Below are 23,228 nucleotides of genomic sequence, written 5' to 3' on the forward strand. Positions count from 1 at the left end.
GCAGAATAATTACCCAGCTATTAGTGAGGAATTTTGTGCGGATTGGAAAGACTCCGTAACTCTGGGATCTTCCCTTGGCTACGAGTTCCTGGGGGCCCTGCCCCTCAGAGGATCGGCGGGAGTAATAGCAACGAAGAACTGGAATTACCTCATTTGTGGGTTAACTATTCCTGGGAAACAGCACAGTGAGAGGAAGCGGTTAATCGGGAATTGGCAGAGTTCAAGCTCTACGCACAACAGACTAGATATGCAGTGGATTATCAATTGGCCCAACAGCGGGGAGTTTGTACAATAGTAGGAGACAAATGCATCACCCACGTTACGGACGAATCATACGACATAACCCACGCCATCCAGTCTATTAAGAAACAGCTGGATGATTTCAGACAAGGTCCTCAGAAAGGAGATGACAGGCTATGGTGGCGACCGGGAGGATCCTACCTACTGCATGGGCTAGTAATTCTTGTTGTTATAATTATTGTATGGTGTGTATTAATAACTTGCAAATAACTTGCTTACATACTGGCTGTAAGATTCTTATGAATAAGCTGGCGGCACCTTTCTCAGCCCCCATTCAGTTGGTTATCATGGAATGATAAAAGAAGGGAATGAAACGTTAAAGGGTTAATATTTGTTTTGCTGACGTGTAAGAAATTAGGTGGTAAACTGCGCCCTGGGCGCCTTTGTTTCGCAGACAAACTATGGTAATCTAATTATACTCTGCTCTCTGTAGATGTTGAACTAAGGCTAAAAAGATATGGATCTATCTAAAACAGCGATTGAGAAGTAAGGAACTATCTACTTGTACACATTTGTTTTTGGGTGGCTGACATTTGCTTTCTACTGTTAGGCGATTTAAGTCACGTACTATCACTGTTGCTAGGCATGTGACTATGGACGAGTAAAAAATTGTGTCTTGCATACATGACTGACTGTGATGTAAAATCCTATATAAAGGGAGGACAGTTCCCTTATTAGACAGCATCGCTTGACATGGCCCCTCAAGCCCTGCGAAGATTGTTGTGATCCTCCAAAAGCTTGTAATTGCTTAAATGTACTGTGGTTATTCACAGAAGTTGGCGTATTGCATTTGTATCAACTGTGTAGGAATCTCCTAAAAGGGAACTTCACAAATGGACTGAAAAATGGCAGATGGAGTTCAATCTGGATAAATGTAAGGTATTGCACTTTGATACAACAAACAAGGGTAAGGCCTTGAATAGTGTTGTAGAAGAGGGCCCTTGGGGTACAGGCACATAATGCTTTGAACTTTGCATCACATATAGATAGAGTGGTTAATATGGTGTTCAGCATGCTTGCCTTCATTGCTCAATCCTTTGAATATAGAAGTTGGGAAGTCATGTTGAGGTTCTACAGGACAACATTGGTGAGGCCTCTTCTGGAATAATGTGTCCAATTCTGGTCATCCACTCATCACAAGGATATTATCAAGCTGGAGAGGGTTCAGAAGAGATTAATCAGGATGTTGTCAGGTATGGAAGGTTTGAGTATTAAAGAAAGGCTGGATAGGCTGAGATTTTTTTCGCCGGAGCATAGAAGGTTGAGAGGAGACCTTATTAGAAGTTTATAAAATAATGAGAGTTATAGCTTGAGTTAATGATAATTATCATTTCCCTAGGATGGGGGATTTCAAAACTAGGGGGCTCATATTTAATGTAAGAGAAGAGATTTAAAAAAGACATAAGGCAATTTTTTTGCACAGAGGGTGGTTTGCTTTTTGGAATCACCTTCCTGAGGAAGTGGTGAGTACGGGCATAATTATAATGTTTAAAAGACATTTGGATAGATACATGAATAGGAAAAGGTTGGGGGGGTTATGGGCCAGTAGAGCAGGCAGGTGGGACTAGTTTAGTTTTGGATTATGTTCGGCATGGACTGGTTGGACTGAAGGGTCTGTTTCCGTGCTGTATGACTCAACAACCATGCAAAAAAACTTGAATTTATTTGAGTGCCTGTTGTGATTCCTGAAGGTCCGAAAGGACTTTACAGCTAATGGCGTGTTTTTTGAAGTGTAGTTACTTGTATTATACAGCAGCCAATCTTTGTACAACAACTACCCACAAGTCATAATGTGCTAATCAATAAGCTGTTTTGTGGTGTTACAAAGGATAAATAGTGGCCAGACCGAACAGCATAACTCCCCAGCCTTCTTCAAAACTAGTGTCATGAGATCTTTTACATTCCCTGAGAGGTCAAACAAGGCTATGGTTTAATACTTTATTCCAAAGACAGTAGCTCTGACAGTCCATATCTCTCACAAAACAGCATTGGAACCCTGGAGTGGGAATTAAATGCAAAATCAACTGTCTCAGAGGGAGTTACTACCAACTTACCTATAGCTTAGCTCACAGATAGGGAATCTAACAATAAACAAGAGAAAGAAATTAAAAACTAGAAAGAAATTCAGATTTCTAAATGATACAAAGAAAAGCTCCAAGATGGATCTGTATTCAACCGGTGTTTCTTTAAAATTACAGTCAACTTGAATATTGCTAAAAGGAAACACAAAGTTGAAGCTTTTCATCTTGCACTCTTTGGGACTACTTGAAAAAGGAATACCAATTTATACAGCATCAGAAGAAGATGGGCTATTCGTAATGAGATGCGGTACAGCTTGTCCTGTGTGTGAATAGTAACAGATTCTAGAATGTGCAATCACACTGCAAAACCAACTGGTAATCTTAAACTTGTTTTCAATATATATCTTTCAACCACTCAGTGCACTTATTCCCATGTTGTATAAAATGGCACCGATTATATATTTCTTCTGTGGTATCCATTGGTGATGAAAACATCTACTGACAAAAATATGTCCATAGTGGGAATTTCCTAGCATGGGAATTTAATGGTGAGCCTTTCACCTGAGACAGTGGTGAACTTTCATTAAACTCTGACTGTGGAAAGCACATAATATGTTTTCTTAGGTAAGGAGATAAAATTGTTCACTACTCCTACAACATCTTCCATACCTGACAACATCCTGATTAATCTCTTCTGAACCCTCTCCAACTTGATAATATCCTTCCTATGACTGAGTGACCAGAATTGGACACACTATTCCAGAAGAGGCCTCAACAATGTTATCCTGTATAACCTCAACATGACTTCCCAACTTCTATATTCAGTGAACTCAGCAAGGCCCTGTACAGCTGCAGCTAGCCATCTTTCTTCCTATACTCAACTCCCCTTGCAATGAAGGCCAACATACAATTTGCCTTCCTCCTAACTACGTGCTGCTTTCACTTACTGGTTTACAAGGACATACAGGATAGTCCATTCATCAGCATTTTCCAATCAGTCTTTGTTTAAATAATATTCTGCTATTGGTGTGCATGCTGAAGTGGATGAGTTTACACTTATCCATGTTATATTGCATCTACCATGTATTTGCCCACTCACTCAACTTCTCATAATTGCTTTGAAGTGTCCTTATTTTCTCTACACCACTCACAATTCCTCCTTGGTTTGTGTTTTCAGCAAACTTGGAAATAACACATTTTCTTCCCTCATTCAAATCATTGATATATATATTGTGAATATCTAGTGCCTCAGCATTGATCTCACTTGTCACCACCTTCATCTCCCAAAAATACTCACTTATTCCTGCCTTATATTCTGCCAACTAACCAATACTGAATCCACACCATTATATATCACCAATCCCATGTGCATTGATTTAACACACTGGCTTCTTATTTTGAAATTTATTAAGAGCTTTCTGAAAACTCAAAAACATCATATCCACTTATTTTTCCTTATCTATATTATTAGTTGTGTCCTCAAATAAGCTCCAGTACTTCTGTCAAATATGACTTCCCTCTCATAAATTGATGTTGACAAACCTGTGATTATTATTGAAGTGTCCTGGTATTGCATCTTTCATAAAAGACCTTAGCATTTTATCTGTTATTGATTTTATACAAACTATTCCATAATTCCCTATCTGCCATGTTCCAGTCTACTGGAACTATTCCAGAATTTTGGAAGATGACAATCAACACTCTCTTCCTCCAAGGACACTTCCTTTACCATCTTTAAATGTGGATTATCAAGTCTTGGAAAGTTATCTGTTTTCAGTCCTGTTAATTCCACCAGTTTTTTTTTTAACTAATACTAATTTCTATCATTTTATCCTTTCCGGTAGACCATTCTTCCATAGCATTACTGTGAAGTTATTTGTGTTTCAATACGTGAAAACTGAACCAAATGAGATGTTTAAAAATAAAAAGAGCAAGTGCTGGAGAAACCAAAAGAATGGCAGATGCTGTAAAGCAGGAACAGAAACAAAAGTTGCTGGAAGCGCTGCAGGTCTGGCAGCATCTGTGAAGAAAAAAATCAGAGTTAAGATTAGAGATAATGGGAACTGCAGATGCTGGAGATTCCAAGATAATAAAATGTGAGGCTGGATGAACACAGCAGGCCAAGCAGCATCTCAGGAGCACAAAAGCTGACGTTTTGGGCCTAGACCCTTCATCAGAGAGGGGGATGGGGGGAGGGAACTGGAATAAATAGGGAGAGAGGGGGAGGTGGACCGAAGATGGAGAGTAAAGAAGATAGGTGGAGAGGGTGTAGGTGGGGAGGTAGGGAGGGGATAGGTCAGTCCAGGGAAGACGGACAGGTCAAGGAGGTGGGATGAGGTTAGTAGGTAGCTGGGGGTGCGGCTTGGGGTGGGAGGAAGGGATGGGTGAGAGGAAGAACCGGTTAGGGAGGCAGAGACAGGTTGGACTGGTTTTGGGATGCAGGGGGTGGGGGGGAAGAGTTGGGCTGGTTGTGTGGTGCAGTGGGGGGAGGGGATGCACTGGGCTGGTTTAGGGATGCAGTAGGGGAAGGGGAGATTTTGAAACTGGTGAAGTCCACATTGATACCATATGGCTGCAGGGTTCCCAAGCGGAATATGAGTTGCTGTTCCTGCAACCTTCGGGTGGCATCATTGTGGCAGTGCAGGAGGCCCATGATGGACATGTCATCAAGAGAATGGGAGGGGGAGTGGAAATGGTTTGCGACTGGGAGGTGCAGTTGTTTGTTGCGAACTGAGCGGAGGTGTTCTGCAAAGCGGTCCCCAAGCCTCCGCTTGGTTTCCCCAATGTAGAGGAAGCCGCACCGGGTACAGTGGATGCAGTATACCACATTGGCAGATGTGCAGGTGAACCTCTGCTTAATGTGGAATGTCATCTTGGGGCCTGGGATGGGGGTGAGGGAGGAGGTGTGGGGACAAGTGTAGCATTTCCTGCGGTTGCAGGGGAAGGTGCCGGGTGTGGTGGGGTTGGAGGGCAGTGTGGAGCGAACAAGGGAGTCACGGAGAGAGTGGTCCCTCCGGAAAGCAGACAGGGGAGGGGATGGAAAAATGTCTTGGGTGGTGGGGTCGGATTGTAAATGGCGGAAGTGTCGGAGGATAATGCGTTGTATCCGGAGGTTGGTAGGGTGGTGTGTGAGAACGAGGGGGATCCTCTTGGGGCGGTTGTGGCGGGGGCGGGGTGTGAGGGATGTGTCGCGGGAAATGCGGGAGACGCGGTCAAGGGCGTTCTCAATCACCGTGGGGGGAAAGTTGCGGTCCTTAAAGAACTTGGACATCTGGGATGTGTGGGAGTGGAATGTCTTATCGTGGGAGCAGATGCGGCGGAGGCAGAGGAATTGGGAATAGGGGATGGAATTTTTGCAGGAGGGTGGGTGGGAGGAGGTGTATTCTAGGTAGCTGTGGGAGTCGGTGGGCTTGAAATGGACATCAGTTACAAGCTGGTTGCCTGAGATGGAGACTGAGAGGTCCAGGAAGGTGAGGGATGTGCTGGAGATGGCCCAGGTGAACTGAAGGTTGGGGTGGAAGGTGTTGGTGAAGTGGATGAACTGTTCGAGCTCCTCTGGGGAGCAAGAGGCAGCGCCGATACAGTCATCAATGTACCGGAGGAAGAGGTGGGGTTTGGGGCCTGTGTAGGTGCGGAAGAGGGACTGTTCCACGTAACCTACAAAGAGGCAGGCATAGCTGGGGCCCATGCGGGTGCCCATGGCCACCCCCTTAGTCTGTAGGAAGTGGGAGGAGTCAAAAGAGAAGTTGTTGAGTGTGAGGACGAGTTCAGCTAGGCGGATGAGAGTGTCGGTGGAGGGGGCCTGGTCGGGCCTGCGGGACAGGAAGAAGCGGAGGGCCTTGAGGCCATCTCCATGCGGAATGCAGGTGTACAGGGACTGGACGTCCATGGTGAATATGAGGTGTTGGGGGCCAGGGAATTGGAAGTCCTGGAGGAGGTGGAGGGCGTGGGTGGTGTCACGGACATAGGTGGGGAGTTCCTGGACCAAAGGGGAGAAAATGGAGTCCAGATAGGTGGAGATAAGTTCGGTGGGGCAGGAGCAGGCTGAGACGATGGGTCGACCAGGGCAGGCAGGTTAAGATTAGATTCCCTACAGTGTGGAAACAGGCACTTTGGCCCAAGTCCACACTGCCCTTTGGAGCATCCCACCCAGACCCATCCCCCTATAACCCACACACCCCTGAACACTACAGGCAATTTAGCATGGCTAATCCACCTAGCCTGCACATCTTTGGACTGTGGGAGGAAACTGGAGAAACTCACTCAGACACAGGGAGAATGTGCAAACTCTGCACAGACAGTTGCCTGAGGCTGGAATCGAACCTGGGTCCCTGGTGCTGTGAGGCTGCAGTGCTAACCACTGAGCCACCATGCCACCCTAATGTTTCAGGTCCAGTGACCCTTCCTCAGAACAGAACATTTGAGTTCTGAGGAAGGGTCACCAGACCCAAAACGTTAACTCTGATTTTTTTGTTCACAGATGCTGCCAGACCTGCTGAGCTTCCAGCAACTTCTGTAAGTGCTGGAGAAACGCAGTATGTTGGATGAAAATGTGGAGACTGAAACGTAGAAGATAAGAGTAGGAGGAGGCCATTCAGCTCTTCGAGCCTACTCCGCCATTCATCATGATCATGACTAATCATCCAACTCAATAGCCTAATCCTGCTTTCTCCTGAAAATCTTTGATCCTATTCATATATCTAGCCACCTACTGAATACATTCAATGCTTTGGCATCAACTATTTCCCATGGTACTGAATTCCACAGGCTCACCACTGTTTGGGTGAAGAAATACTCCTCATCTCTGTCCCGCATGGTCTACCCCCAATCCTCAGACTGTGATTCCTGGTTCTGGACACACCAACCATTGGGAACATTCTCCTTGCATCTACCCTGAATAACCCTGTTAGAATTTTAAGTCTCTATGAGAACCCCCTCATTTGTCTGCACTCCAACAAAAACAACCCCAACCAAGTCAATCTCTCCTCGTACGTCAGTCCCGCCATCTCCGGAATCAGCCTGGTAAACCTTCGCTGCACTCCCCGGAGAGCAAGAGCATCCTTCATCATAAAAGGAGACCAAAACTGCACACAATATTCTCGATGTGGTCTCACCAAGCCACTGTATAACTGCAACAACGCATCCCTCCTCCTGTACTCAAATCCTCTCGCAATGAAGGCCAACATACCATTTGCCTTCTTTACCGCCAGATTACATATTTTGCGTGAAATCTGATGCTTCTGTGGAATTATCCGATGGGATGATAGGCAGTATCTCCCGCGGTCGCAGGGAGGTGAAGGTGATGGCGGTGGTTGTCCTGTCTGCGTAAGGGACGGGGGAATGGCGTCTCCTGTCGTGGGGCTGAGGGGTGAAGGAGTGCCCTGTGGGAAGGGAGTTGGTGGGGGGAGGAGAGTTCTTTGGCGGGGGGGTGAGGGAGGGGGAAGCAGTGTCCTGTCGTTGAAGGGGGTTGCGTTGATGGGAATGATGGCAGGGTGTCCTTTCAGAAAAGGGAATGACACTAAGGTCCGGATGGCGGGCGGTTGCTATGGCGCGTTGCCTAGAGAAGACGTCACCAGAAGACTGGTCACGTAGTAGCGCCATTTTGCCCCTCCCACCCTCCCGGGAGAGAGAGCGCTGACGGTCCGATCGCCTACTACCGAGGTTTGTGTGAGTACGCGAGAGGAGACAGTGGGTGTAGCGCAGCTGGGAAGTGAAGCCTGACCCTTCTTAAACCTTGTATCAGAGATAACGGAAACTGCAGATGCTGGAGAATCCTAGATAATAAAGTGTGAAGCTGGATGAACACAGCAGGCCCAGCAGCATCTTAGGAGCACAAAAGCTGACGTTTCGGGCCTAGACCCTTCATCAGAGAGGGGGATGGGGTGAGGGTTCTGGAATAAATAGCACAGTAACGGCCGAGGTGTTAAAGTGTAAAGCCCGGCAGTGAGGAAGGGGGCTAAAGGGAATAGTATAACCAAAACAGTGAATTAAAGTGGGAGATATTGACGGTGCGAGATACTACCTTAGTCAACAACGGTAAAACTTGTGTTTTCTAGCTTCTAATAAACACTGCTAGTCAGAGTTTTCAGCAACCGATAAATGTTGAGAATGATATTCCTAATTTAAAAAATAAACATACTGCACTTCTATTTGAGTATTTTTAGAAATGTATATTGAAATGGCGCAGGCATATTTGAAACGTTTGCATAGTTTTAATATTACTTTCTCTAATTTTTGAATTTCCACGACAGTGTACAAACGCTGTTGCATTACCTGTTCGTGTTTTTAAAAACTAAATCAAAACCAATTTTGTGCTACATTCTTCTTTGCAAACGGAGATACTAAAGTGTCATTGACATATGACCAAATAGGTAAGGAGCGACAGAGGCAGGTGGGAGACAAGAACAGAAGGTACGTAGAATCAGAATAAAACAAGCAAGAGTTAGTTTGGACAGACTTAATCCACTGCAATTTTGTTGTTGTTTTCACAGTTCTTTGTTTAGAAAAGCCAAAGGTTTGAAGACCCAGTATTTGGAATCAAAACCAAAAGAACTGCAGACGTTGTAAATCAGAAACAAAAACAATTTCTGGAGAAGCTCAGCAGGTCTGGCAGCATCTGTGAAAAGAAGTCAGTTATTGTTCCGGGTTGTTTTCTCAGAATTGATGGTAGCTGGGAAAATGTCAGTTTTATCTGCAGAAGATAGGGTGGTGGTAAGGAGCAAATGTTAGGTGATGATAGAGCTGAAAGAGAGAAGAACAGTTGGACAAAGGAGTGGATAATGATCTGGCTAGGAGAGTGAAGAGCTGTTAATGGTGATTGTTAGTGGCTAACAATAGGTATGTAATGGCAGACTACGTGATAACAAGGCTTGGGGTTGGGGGCTAGGACATGGAAGAGTTCGGGCTCTAAGATTATTGAACTTGATATTGAGTTCGGAGGGCTGCACGATCCCCAAGTGGAAACATGAGTTGTTCTTCCACTACAGCAAGCCTGAGACAGATGTTGGCCAGCGAGCAGGATGGTGTGTCACAGTGGCAGGCAACTGGAAGCTCAGGGTTATTTTTGGAAGCAGAATGCAAGTGTTCTGCAAAGCGGTCACCCAGTCTATGTTTTATTTCCCCAACGCAGAGAAGGCCATATTGTGAGCAATGAGTGCAGTAGGCTAGATTGTGAGAAGTGCAGGTAAAGTGCTGCTTCACCCAGAAGGTATGTTTGGGTTCCGAGGAGGGAGAAGATAAATAGGCAGGTGCTACACCTTCACCGGTTGCAGGGAAGAGTGCCAAGGGGCTGTGAGGGAGTGAAGGAAGATTGGACCAGAGTGTCCCAGAGGGAATTGTCCCTGAGAAAAGAGGAATCAATTCTTGTTAGTAGCTCTTGTTATTGAACTTTTATGTTTAATTGAGTCCATCAGCTCTCAAATATTGTTACAGAGATAGTAGGAACTGCTGATGCTGGAGAATCTAAGATAACATGGTGTGAAGCTGGATGAACACAGCAGGCCAACCAGCATCAGAGGACCAGGAAAGCTTGACGTTTTGGGTCGGGACCCTTCCTCAGAAATCATTTCTGAAGAAGTGCCCTGACTCAAAACGTCAAGCTTTCCTGCTTCTGGTATATTGCTGATGCCTTCCTCTGTGAAAACTGATGCAAGGTATCCATTCAGTTCCTCTGCATTTTTTTTGCTTCCCATTATGATTTCTCCAGCCTCATTTTCCAGTGGTCCAATATCCACTCTGGCCTTTCTATATATGTAACAAAACACTTGCACTCTTTTGTACGAGGAGCACGCTTATCCTTATATTTCATCATCTTCTCCCCCCAACCCTAATGCTTTTTTAAGTTTTTTTTTAAGAGGCTTCCCAATCCACGACCTTCCCGCTAATCTTCACATTTGAATGTTTTCTCTTTTGCTTTTATGCTGTCTCTGACTTCCTTCAGGCATGGTTGCTTTGTCCTCACCTTAATATATTTCTTCTTCCTTGGGATGAATTTCTGCTGTGGCTCCCAAATTACCTCCAGAAACTTCTGCCATTGCTGCAAAACCAACTTCCTGCTAGGTATCCTTTCCAAATTCTGGTCGGCTCCTCGCTCGTATCTTTGTAATTGCCTTTATGCAATTGTAATACTGTTACGTTTGATTCATTCTTCTTGCTCTCACACTGCAGGGTAAATTCTAGTAACATTACTGCCCACTGGAGATTCCTTCACCTTAAGTTCCCTAATCAAATCTACCTCATTTCACATCACTAAAGCATTGCCTGTTCCCTAGTACGCTGTACCACAATCTGCTCCAAAAAATCATCTCATTGACATTCCATGAATTCCGTTTCTTGTAATCCACAACCGACCTGATTTTCACAGTACACCCAGTACACATGTTGAAGTTTCTCATGATTATTGAATAGATAAATATTGTACAGTTAAAGTGAATGCAATGTATATAGATAGGCTCCACTACTAAATAGATTGTTTAATTGTGCTTTTTGATGATGAACTAAATCCCTTCTACTCTGGCGTCTGGTATGGTTCTTGAGCTGTACTGTGAGATAGATGCAGACAGCAACATTGATAAAGATTGAGAGGACAAGTACACACCTTGCCTGGGTAGGGGACACACATGGGAATGGTTGATGAAAAATCTCTACTTTTCTGATATGTAATATTGTACGCTGCAGCAAGAAGTGCTGATTCTTTGGTTTCCATTAAAATGTATTGATTTATTTTGAAATAAATACTATTAAAATTTCCATAATTTAAGTAAAGATTTGCATTCTTTGGAAAAAGTTTTGCTTTGAAGTTAATATCTCTCAGAGGAGAAATTCCATGAAAGATCATTCTAAACTTTCTCTATTGAATATGTTTGTTATTAATTTGTTATTATTACTTGACGTAAGCTTTCTACTTTAGTACTGAGTGGGTGTTCAGATAAGTGGGGTATGGATGCTAGGGCAGTTGCTTGCTCCTCCTGCAGAATGTGGCAGTTGGGAGACGTGGCACACGTCTCCGCTGGCTACATCTGCGGGAAGTGCACCCAGCTACAGCTCCTTGAAAACCGTGTTAGGGAAATGGAGCTGGAGCTGGATGAACTACGGATCATTCGGGAGGCAGAGGGGGTAATTGAGAGGAGTTACCGGGAGTTGGTCACTCCTAAGGCTCAGGACAAGGATAGATGGGTTACAGTTAGGGGGAGGAAAGGGGACAGACAGACAGTGCAGAGATCACTTGTGGGCATTCCCCTCAGCAATAAGTATACCGTTTTGGATACTGCTGGGGGGGATGACCTACCAGAGGAAAGCCATAGTAGTCAGTTCTCTGCCACTGAGCCTGACACTGTGGCAAAGAAGGGAAGGGGGCAGAATAGAAAAGTACTCGTGGTAGGGGCCTCGATAGTTAGGGGAATTGACAGGAGATTTTGTGGTCAGGATCGGGATTCCCGGAAGGTATGTTGCCTCCCTGGTGCCAGGATTCGGGACGTCTCCGATCGGGTGTATAAGGTTCTAAAAAGGGAGGGCGAACAGCCAGAAATCGTGTTACATATTGGCACAAATGATATAGCCAGAAATAGGTTTGAGGAAATAAAAAGTGATTTCAGGGAGTTAGGATGGAAGCTGCAGAGCAGGACGAACAGAGTAGTGCTCTCTGGTTTACTACCAGTGCCACGAGATAGCGAGGCGAGGAACAGGGAGCGGGCGCAGCTGAACACGTGGCCACGCAGCTGGTGTAGGAGGGAGGGCTTCAGATATGTAGATAATTGGGATGCCTTCTGGGGAAGGTGGGACCTGTACAAGAAGGACGGGTTGCATCTGAACTGGAAGGGGACCAATGTCCTGGGTGGAAGGTTTGCTCGAGTAGTTCAAGAAGGTTTAAACTAGTATGGCAGGGGGGTGGGAACCTGAGCTGTATACCGGAGGTGAGAGTTGATGCAGGTGAGGCAGTAGCAAGAGGTAGACCAGCTAGTGGGAAGGAACCAAGGGATCGGTTAAAGTGTGTTTGCTTTAATGCAAGGAGTATCAGGAATAAAAGTGATGAACTTAGAGCATGGATCAGTACCTGGTGCTATGATGTTGTGGCCATAACAGAGACGTGGGTTTCTCATGGGCAGGAATGGTTGCTGGATGTTCCAGGGTTTAGAACATTTAAAAAGAATAGGGAGGGGGGAAAAAGAGGAGGGGGTGTAGCACTACTAATCAGAGAGGGCATCACAGCTACAGAAGCTTCCGTTGTCGAGGAAGATCTGCCTACTGAGTCAGTATGGGTGGAAATTAGGAACAGCAAGGGAGCAGTCACCCCGTTAGGGGTTTACTACAGGCCCCCCAATAGCAGCAGGGAGATTGAAGAAAGCATAGGTCGACAGATTTTGGAAAAGTGTGGTCGCAGTAGGGTTGTTGTAATGGGTGACTTTAACTTTCCTAATATTGATTGGAACCTGTTTCGAGCAGAAGATTTGAATGGAGCTGTATTTGTAAGGTGTGTTCAGGAGGGTTTCCTAATGCAGTACGTTGACAGGCCGACGAGGGGAGAGGCCATTCTAGACTTGGTGCTCGGAAACGAGCCGGGGCAGGTATCAGATCTTGTGGTGGGAGAGCATTTTGGTGATAGTGACCATAACTGCCTCACATTCTACATAGCAATGGAGAAGGAGAGGATTAGGCAAAATGGGAGGATATTTAATTGGGGAAGAGGAAACTATGACGCGATTAGACACGAGTTAGTTAGCATGGACTGGGAGCAATTGTTCCATGGTAAGGGAACTATAGACATGTGGAGACTGTTTAAGGAACAGTTGTTGCGAGTGATGAGTAAATATGTCCCTCTGAGACAGGCAAGAAGGGGTAAGATAAAGGAACCTTGGATGACGATAGCGGTGGAGCTTCTTGTGAAAAGGAAAAAGGTAGCTTACATAAGGTGGAGGAAGCTAGGGTCAAGTTCAGCTAGAGAGGATTACTCGCAGGCAAGGAAGGAGCTCAAAAAAGGTCTGAGGAGAGCCAGGAGGGGGCACGAGGAAGGCTTGGCAGAAGGAATCAGGGAAAACACAAAGGCATTTTACACTTATATGAGGAATAAGAGAATGGTCAAAGAAAGAGTAGGGCCGATCAGGGATAGCATAGGGAACTTGTGTGTGGAGTCTGAGGAGGTAGGGGAAGCCCTAGATGAGTTTTTTGCTTCTGTCTTTACAAAAGAAACGAACTTTGTAGTGAATGAAACCTTTGAAGAGCAGGTGTGCATGCTGGAATGGATAGAGATAGAGGAAGCTGATGTGCTGAAAATTTTGTCAAACATTAAGATTGACAAGTCGCCAGGCCCGGACCAGATTTGTCCTCGGCTGCTTTGGGAAGCGAGAAATGAAATTGCTTCGCCACTTGTGAAGATCTTTGCATCCTCGCTCTCTACTGGAGTCGTACCTGAAGACTGGAGAGAGGCAAATGTAATTCCTCTCTTCAAGAAAGGAAATAGGGAAATCCCCGGCAATTACAGACCAGTAAGTCTCACGTCTGTCGTCTGCAAGGTGTTAGAAAGGATTCTGAGGGATAGGATTTATGACCATCTGGAGGAGCATGGCTTGATCAAATGCAGTCAACACGGCTTTGTGAGGGGTAGGTCATGCCTCACAAACCTTATCGAGTTTTTTGAGGATGTGACTAGAAAAGTTGATGAGGATCGAGCTGTGGATGTGGTGTATATGGACTTCAGTAAGGCATTTGATAAGGTTCCCCATGGTAGGCTCATTCAGAAGGTCAGGAGGAATGGGATACAGGGGAACTTAGCTGCTTGGATACAGAATTGGCTGGCCAACAGAAGACAGCGGTAGTAGAACAGTGGTAGTAGAAGGAAAATATTCTGCCTGGAAGTCAGTGGTGAGTGGGGTTCCACAGGGCTGTGTCCTTGGGCCTCTACTGTTTGTAATTTTTATTAATGACTTGGATGAGGGGATTGAAGGATGGGTCAGGAAGTCTGCAGACGACACAAAGGTCGGAGATGTCGTTGACAGTATAGAGGGCTGTTGTAGGCTGCAGCGGGACATTGACAGGATGCAGAGATGGGCTGAGAGGTGGCAGATGGAGTTCAACCTGGATAAATGCGAGGTGATGCATTTTGGAAGGTCGAATTTGAAAGCTGAGTACAGGATTAAGGATAGGATCCTTGGCAGTGTGGAGGAACAGAGGGATCTTGGTGTGCAGATACATAGATCCCTTAAAATGGCCACCCAAGTGGACAGGGTTGTTAAGAAAGCATATGGTGTTTTGGCTTTCATTAACAGGGGGATTGAGTTTAAGAGTCGTGAAATCTTGTTGCAGCTCTTGTTGTCAGAGGCGGGTTCTTTACACAGAGAGTTGTGAGAGCATGGAATGCGTTGCCAGCAGCAGTTGTGGAAGCAAGGTCATTGGGATCATTTGAGAGACTGCTGGACATGCATATGACAGAAATTTGAGGGTGCACACATGAGGATCAATGGTCGGCACAACATTGTGGGCTGAAGGGCCTGTTCTGTGCTGTACTGTTCTATGTTCTATGTTCTAACTCTAGTTTTGTATTTCCTCCCCATTTATAATGTAACTGGGAACAGCTTTTTACTTTTGATTTAAAGTTGTACATATGTTATTAGTCAGCTTCAGGAATAAATTCTAATTTGTACATGAAATACAGTGCTTAGTAATGTGGTGTTGAGGATCTGTCATCAGTTGGGGTTGAATTTTTTGACGTAATCAGAAGTGCTGATGAAGGTAATTCATTTGATGTATCCTTCATGGACTTGAGCAAGACTTTTGATAAAGTCCCTTTTAGTAGACTATTCAAGAATGTACGAGCCTATGGGAACCAAAGCAAAGTGATATATGGAATCCAAAATTGGCTGAGGGCAAGAAGCAGAGAGTGATGGCAGAAGGATTTTTGTTTTGATGACAAGTCTGATTCCTGTGGGATTCTGTGGCCTTTGGTGCTGGGGCTCTAGTCGTTTGTGGTGTACATTAATAATTTTGACTTAAGTGTGGGGTATGTTGAAGTTTGCAGACGGCAAAAAAACTCGGTAGTAAATATTGAGGATGTCACTAGACTAGTCAGGTGGGCAGATCGGTGGCAAATGGAATTTAACCTGGAAAATGTAAGGTAGTGCACTTAGGGAGGGCTAACAAGGCAAGGCATTACACGTCGAATATAAGAAATTCGAAAATTCTTAAAAATCCTAGGGGTGTTGGTGTACACATTCTCAGATTTCTGAAGATAGTAAGGCAGGTGGATAAAGTTAAGAAGTCAAATGGGATATTTGCCTTTATTAGCTGGAACTTAAATAAATGAGCAAATAGATTGTGCCGGCACTGCTATTTTGACCACAGCTGGAGTATTGTGTGTAGCTATGGTCACCATTATAAGATGGACGTGATTGCACTAGAGAGGGTGCAGTGGAGGTTAGTAAGGATGTTGCCATAGGCTAATGGGGACCAGATAAAGGTATATAAGATTGAGAGGCATAGATAAGGTAGAAAGTAACGTGTCCTACTGTTCATGCAATTGGAAATTGTAATTTACTGCAAAACGAACTGAGACTGGCAGAGTTACTTGAATTTTCAACAATCTTTAAACTGCTTTTAATCCATTTTTCAGAATGGTTCAGCATTTTAAATACAGTACTTCTATTCATTTTCTTGTTTGTAAGCTCTTTTCCCTTTAGGAATGTGCTGTAATTTTACAAGTTCTTTTGTTACTACATATAGTCAAGTGACAATTTTTAAAAGTAATTTTTTTTTAATCAACCTGTTCAGAGATGGTTTTACACACCTCTGGAACAGAGGGACTAATCTAAGGTTAGACAACTGAATGACTGATTTTAAGCGTGGAGGAGTGCTGGTCTGTCCCAGATGAGTGCAGTCACGTCCTTGACTGAGATTCACCCGCTTGCTTCTAATAATCTGAAAGCTGATTACTTCTTTGTACCTTACCAGCCAGTGGCTGTTGTAATGGCATCAATACTGCCCAAGAAAGATTTGAAGTTAGAGTCTTTAGAAAATACAAGTTGAAAAGAAATTTGACTTCAGTGAGCATTTCTTTTATTAACTTTTTGATCTTGTTTTTACTTTGAGGTTAATTGGAGAAGGGAGATTGCCTTTTTGCATACATCCAACTTTCACAACTGTAAACACCATGGAACAATAATTGGTGTTTGTAACGATGCTTGCAGTAGAATTGGCTGCAGGCTTAAAATTTATGTAGAGAAGTTGCATTATCTGCTAGCAGCTTAGCACCCAGAAACATGTTGCTGTCTAATGTTAGTGTCGTAGAGTTAGATTCTTTTGTATTGGAGAGTGGCATCAACAGCTGAAGTATCACACCCCTTCTGATAATAAAAATATCTTGCTTGTGCATTTGTTGAGGATTGAACCACCACCTATCCTTTGTTTTTGCACCAGCCAATCGAAACTCACTTGGTGAGTTAAAGGATATGCATCTTACTGAAGGTGATCAGCTTTGTTCCATCTTTCCGTTTCTTTACAGCTAAAGAGAGTGATTCATCTCGTTACCTAAATTAATGCCTCAGGTGTCCAGTCCATCACCAAAACCTTGCATCTAGCATTTTTCTGGTTTTTGACAGCTCTGATTATTGGCCACCAAAGATCCACTGTATGTAGTGTTACATTAATTTTCAACAATTTTTTGCGTAGCTAACATTTTTCAGTTTATCATTTGCATCTCTTCTGTGGGTACTTTTGCAACTGAAATATTTTTCTTTGTAGAAATATGATTAAAGTATTGATGCTTCATTTGTAAGAAAATCTTAAGTATTTAACCATTTTTCTGTTTTCTACCAAAGGTGGTGCTATGAAAATGAAGGATCAGTACAGAACAGCCATTTTGTGATCCTTTCGGGGTTTCGAACTTTTACGCTTGAGATGACTATTGTCTAGCAATGTAACTCAACAGTTTAGAACACACCATCAAAATGCAACAGTGGATATTTTCTTCAAAAGATACCATAAATTAAGAATTATTGTTTGTACAGTGCAACATTCTTTAGGGATGGAGGAGTGTGTGCACACAGATAAATATGAAGGTGACATGTCACAGTCCAGTAGTGACCATGGAAACCAAGTGAAGAACTATGTTAACATAAGTGGTGAGTTTATTGAAGTGGAGGAATAATGGCCTGTAGGGCTCTGAGGTAAATAGACACAACAGGTATCCACTTCGAGGTATTTTGAGAACATTGACTGACTAATTTGACTTGTACACTTTGCCTTTCTATCTGTATTTTGTTAACTTTGAAATAAATATGTTTTTGATATATATACTTTTACACACAATTATACCCAAGTGTATTTTTTTCCTTATAGTTCTGAGTTCCTTCCAACCTATTGCACACAATTGTAGTGTAGGAACATGGTAATATACTGAAGGAACTCTTCATGCTACCTAAAAATGTGATCTTGTGAAAGAAAAAATAAACTAGGTCACGCCAATTTGAAGGGGAGAATATCTTGGCAATTCTGTTTCAAAAATTCTTTTTCCCACGGTTTTTATTTAATTAAAGATCTTTGAATCAGTCTGTTGCTTTATTAAGTCACACTACATTGTTCTGTTTAAGGTAATTTAGTATTGTTTGCCTGAATGAGTTTAAGGATTGAAGTAATTTGGGTTTCATGTTTGATTGCAGATTTTTCAAAGTGGGGGTTTTGGTTTGCTGGCTGTCATTGCCCAGGCAGTCATATTCATACAGCATGGAAACAAACCCTTTGGTCCAACTCGTCAGTGCCGACCATACATCCCAATCTGACCTAGTCCCATTTGTCAGCATTTGACCAATATCTGTCTAAACCCTTCCTATTCAGAAACCCAACCAGATGCCTTTTAAATGTTATAATTGTGCCCATCTCCACCACTGCTTCTGGCAGTTCATTGCATAAGTGCACCATCCTCTCTGTAAAAGGTCCCCCGCAGGTCCCTTTTAAATTTCCCCCTCTCACTTTAAACGTATGCCCTCTAGTTTTGGACACCTTTACTCTGGGGAAATAGACCATGAGTATTCATCCTATCCATGGGCCTCGTGATTTTATAAACTCCTAAAAAGGTTACCCCTCAGTTTCCAACAGTATTCGCAGTATTCTAAAAGTGGTCTCACTAATGTCCTCTACAGCAGCAACACAACATCCCAACTCCTATTATCAGTGCACTGATCAATGAAGGCAAGCGTGCCAAACACTACCTTCAACATCCTGTCTACTTGCGACTCCACTTCCAAGGAACTATGCACCTGTACTCTGAGGTCTGTTTGTTCGGAAGCACTCTCCAGAGAAACCCTATCATTAACTGTATAAGTACTGTCCTGGTTTCCCTCTCCAAAATGCAAAACCTCCCATTTATCTAAATTAAACTCTATCTGGCACTCCTTGGCCCATCTGATCAAGGTCCTGTTGTACTGTGAGATAATGTTCTTTACTGTCCACCACACCACTGATTTTGGTGTCATCTGCAATCTTACTAATCATACCTCCTAAATCATATCCAAATCATTTACATAACTGATGAAAAGCAGTGGACTAGCACTGATCTCTGCAGCATATCACTGGTCATAGGCTTCCAATCCAAAAAAACAACCCTCTGTCTCCTACCTTCAAGCCAATCTTGTATCTAATTGGCTAACACCCCCTGGATATCATGTGAACCCGTTTACCATATGGAACCTTGTCAAACACCTTGCTGAAGTCCAGATAGACAATATCTACCACTCTACCTTCATCAATCTTTGTCACCTCTTCAAAAAATTGAATCAAGTTAGTCAGTCATGATTACCCATACACAAAGCCATGTTGACTATTCCTAATCAGTCCTTGTCAAATGCATGTAACTCCTGTCTTTCAAGAAGTCCCCTCCAATAACTACCCCACCACTGACATCAGGCTCACTGGTCTACATTTCCCTGGCGTTTCCTTACTACTAATAATGGCACCACGTTATCCAACCTCCAGGTCTTCTGCCACCTCACGTGTGGCTATCCATGATACAAATATCTCCGCAAGGGGCACAGCAATCTCCTCTTTAGTTTCCCACAAAGATCTGGGAAACACCTGATCAGATCCTTGGGATTTATCCACTCTAATGTGCTTTAAGACATCCAGCACCACCATCTCTGTAATATGGATACTTCTCAAGGTATCACTATTTATTTTCCTAATTTATCTAGCTTTCATGTCCCTCTCCACAGTAAATACGATGTAAAATACTTGTTTAGTATCTCACCCATCTGTGGTTTCAGGATTTGGATATGTGGAGAAAATGTGCTTTGCTGAATGAAGATTAAATCTTGAGTTACTTAGAAACAAACAGAAATTGCTGGGAAATCTCTTCAGGTCTGACAGCATCTATGGAGAGAAATCAGAGCTAATGTTTTGGGTCCCGTAACCCTCCTTCAGAACCTAAAGCATCCACTTTGATTTCTCTCCACAGTTGCTGCCAGATCTGCTGAGTTTTTCTAGCAATTCTGTTTTTGTTTCTGATTTCCAGCATTTGCAGTTCTTTGGTTGTTATTCCCTAAGTTACTTTGTATTTTCTGAATATCCAAAATATCTACTACAATATCAACCATAGATACAACGCATACTGAGACTGACATAGTAAAATGATACACAATCATGCATCTATTTGGTAGCATTCACTCACCATGGTTTGTGTTCTTCCTCCGTACTTCAAGGGACCAGTAAGCACAAATTGACTGTTCTTGATATAACAGTCACTGCGCTTTTCTAAATAAAATTAATTAATTGTGAAGCACTTTGGGATGTCATAAGGATGTAAATAGTGTTCAATAAATGGAAGTTTATTTCTCCTTTGTTAATTATCCAAATCTTTGTTGGGTATGTTATATGCATTCTAATTAGTTTGAAATGTTTCGATTGCTAACATTAATCTATTAAGGTCAAGGTTTATTTTCACTTGTGGGTGAAGGAGACATCGAGGAGGCATTTGAGGGACTATAGCATATCTTCTGAAGTCCTGGCAGAGATTACCTTTGTTAATTCAGAGGAGCAATGAGGGATGGAGATTAGAGTGTGTTTGCACAAGAATCATGACATTTTAATCATAAGAACATCTCATCATAACTGATCTGGCAAAATGCCTCACAGTGTGAAACCAAGTTATATAGACTCCAAGGCCTAGATTGAATTTGATCCCTATCAGTGAAAGTTGCTCAGTGGTAACAGTTGAGGTGTTAGAGTTGGTCCCAGTATTTTGGGGGTGAGGGAGGAAAGTAAATGGTTTTCTTATGTTCGTTCTTGACTAATAATCCCTGCTCCAGGGTGTGTATACAGTCTGTAGCCTCTCTCAAAGAATGGCTAGTTTAGGTTTCACATGTCAGCTACAGAGAGAGGAGAGACCAGGAACTTAGTCTATGCTTTCATATTTTCATTCTCCTGTTGGATTGACATTTTCAAATATTAAAAATTAGTAAAAAGAATAGTTTTCTGTATCTTAATATTGCCTGAGATTAATATTGGTTTCTGATTTCTGTGTTTGCCTTTTTTCTTCTAAAGATAATTGTGGTAGATCAATACAATATCCAGAAGACGACTTGCTCTGTAAAGAATCAGAAGATCATCTTTTACCCACCAGTGGGTTGATGACAACCAAAAATAAAAATGAAGCCGAAAGTAATATGAAGGGACAACAGATGAACAGTAATTTTTCACACTCTGTAGACATTCAGGTAAATACTATGTCCTCTACAAAGTCTAAAAAGGAAAGTTAAGGCCTGTATTTTACTTCAGAATTAGATGTAGAGCATGTATTTAAGACTTTTGGAACTTTACTGGTTCACTGGGTTTTTACTTCATAACTTTAATGCATTTTTATTTGTTATCTCTCAAGTAATAATTGATTCTTGGTTATACAGTTCTGTGGGCAGAGGCAGCTTTTGCATACCTGGATTAAATAATCATTTTTAACTTGAAAACCATAGATTAGTCGGCTACATGGAGCTGTTGTCTGTTAGCCGAATTTTGTTCATGTATGCTTTCTCCGAAGATAACCAGTTGAAGATCCAGAACAGGAATTTTTGGCATGTCTCTCTTGCCTGCTCCAGAAGACTGAAATCAACTAGAGGGAATTGAAGGATGGGTCAGCAAGTTTGCAGACGACACAAAGGTCGGAGGTGTCGTTGACAGTGTAGAGGGCTGTTGTAGGCTGCAGCGGGACATTGACAGGATGCAGAGATGGGCTGAGAGGTGGCAGATGGAGTTCAACCTGGATAAATGCGAGGTGATGCATTTTGGAAGGTCGAATTTGAAAGCTGAGTACAGGATTAAGGATAGGATTCTTGGCAGCGTGGAGGAACAGAGGGATCTTGGTGTGCAGATACATAGATCCCTTAAAATGGCCACCCAAGTGGACAGGGTTGTTAAGAAAGCATATGGTGTTTTGGCTTTCATTAACAGGGGGATTGAGTTTAAGAGTCGTGAGATCTTGTTGCAGCTCTATAAAACTTTGGTTAGACCGCACTTGGAATACTGCGTCCAGTTCTGGGCGCCCTATTATAGGAAAGATGTGGATGCTTTGGAGAGGGTTCAGAGGAGGTTTACCAGGATGCTGCCTGGACTGGAGGGCTTATCTTATGAAGAGAGGTTGACTGAGCTCGGTCTCTTTTCATTGGAGAAAAGGAGGAGGAGAGGGGACCTAATTGAGGTATACAAGATAATGAGAGGCATAGATAGAGTTGATAGCCAGAGACTATTTCCCAGGGCAGAAATGGCTAGCACGAGGGGTCATAGTTTTAAGCTGGTTGGTGGAAAGTATCGAGGGGATGTCAGAGGCAGGTTCTTTACGCAGAGAGTTGTGAGAGCATGGAATGCGTTGCCAGCAGCAGTTGTGGAAGCAAGGTCATTGGGGTCATTTAAGAGACTGCTGGACATGTATATGGTCACAGAAATTTGAGGGTGCATACATGAGGATCAATGGTCGGCACAACATTGTGGGCTGAAGGGCCTGTTGTGTGCTGTACTGTTCTATGTTCTGTGTTCTAACTATATTGCTTTCATTGCTGAACTGGCTGATGTAGGTTAATTTAGTGTAAACCACAAGAAGCCTGGGACCACTGATTTATTTAGGGCTACACTATATATTTAGTTGACATTAACAGTCTTTTCAAAATTACCAGGGCAGATAATTCCATTAAGATCGATTCCATTCTCCTTGATCAAATCTGAGGGTGAACTCGACTACTTTACTGCCTTGGCATCCTATTTGACCTTGATCTCATATACCGGGTCCATATCTTATCCATCAACATGCTTGCTACAATGTCCATAATGCTGCCCGTATCCACCATTGTCCAAGCTCACTGATAGTTGGGACATTCATCTGTGTCCCTTTATGTTTAAACCAAAGGTTCCCGAAGCTCACTTTAGCTCAGAATTGTTACTGTGCATGAGGCCGTTCAGCCCATGGTGTGTTCACTGGCTTTCTGAACATCTTGATTAGTGCTACTCACCTCCCTTTTCCCTAGAAGTATGCACAGACTTTCTGTTTATATAATCATCTAATGTCCGTTTAAATGCCTCAATTGAATCTGCCTCCAGGTGGTGTGTTCCAGACCGTATTGACTCACTGGAAAAAGTATTTTCTCACCTCGAGTTTCTTTTTGCTCAAGGTGTTAAGAGTATGCCCTCTGGTTCTCAATCCTTTTATGGGAACCTTTTCTCCCTGTACGGTCTGGCCAGACTCCTGATTTTAAAAAAGAAAAGAGTTCCACTTCATTCTTGTTCAACTGAAGTTTCTGAAATCTAAGGGTGCATTAAGTGGATAAACTGGATATACCATCTTTCTATGTATTTCTGCCAGTATTCCAGTTCAATATTTAACCCTTCTGATGACAAAGCCTTGTACAAACTATAAATTGCAGATACAACTTAAACATTGGCTTAATT

General features: G+C 43.1%; 1 protein-coding gene across 11 annotated transcripts in view; it reads left to right on the plus strand.

Moving 5' to 3' along the window:
* LOC125459764 (zinc finger protein 821-like) overlaps positions 1–23,228 on the plus strand; it is a 36,803-nt gene continuing 13,575 nt past the window's right edge. For 3 of the 11 annotated variants that reach the window (XM_048546582.2, XM_059651729.1, XM_059651730.1), the window contains exons 1-4: positions 681–786; positions 2,499–2,696; positions 17,126–17,428; positions 20,841–21,013. In XM_048546582.2, coding sequence (XP_048402539.1) covers positions 17,332–17,428; positions 20,841–21,013 — 270 coding nt within the window. In that variant the 5' untranslated portion in view covers positions 681–786; positions 2,499–2,696; positions 17,126–17,331. The other 8 variants (XM_048546583.2, XM_059651728.1, XM_048546586.2 and 5 more) reach the window with 8 other exon arrangements.

The sequence above is a fragment of the Stegostoma tigrinum genome, chromosome 16, assembly GCF_030684315.1.
Source record: "Stegostoma tigrinum isolate sSteTig4 chromosome 16, sSteTig4.hap1, whole genome shotgun sequence".
NCBI lineage: Eukaryota > Metazoa > Chordata > Chondrichthyes > Orectolobiformes > Stegostomatidae > Stegostoma > Stegostoma tigrinum.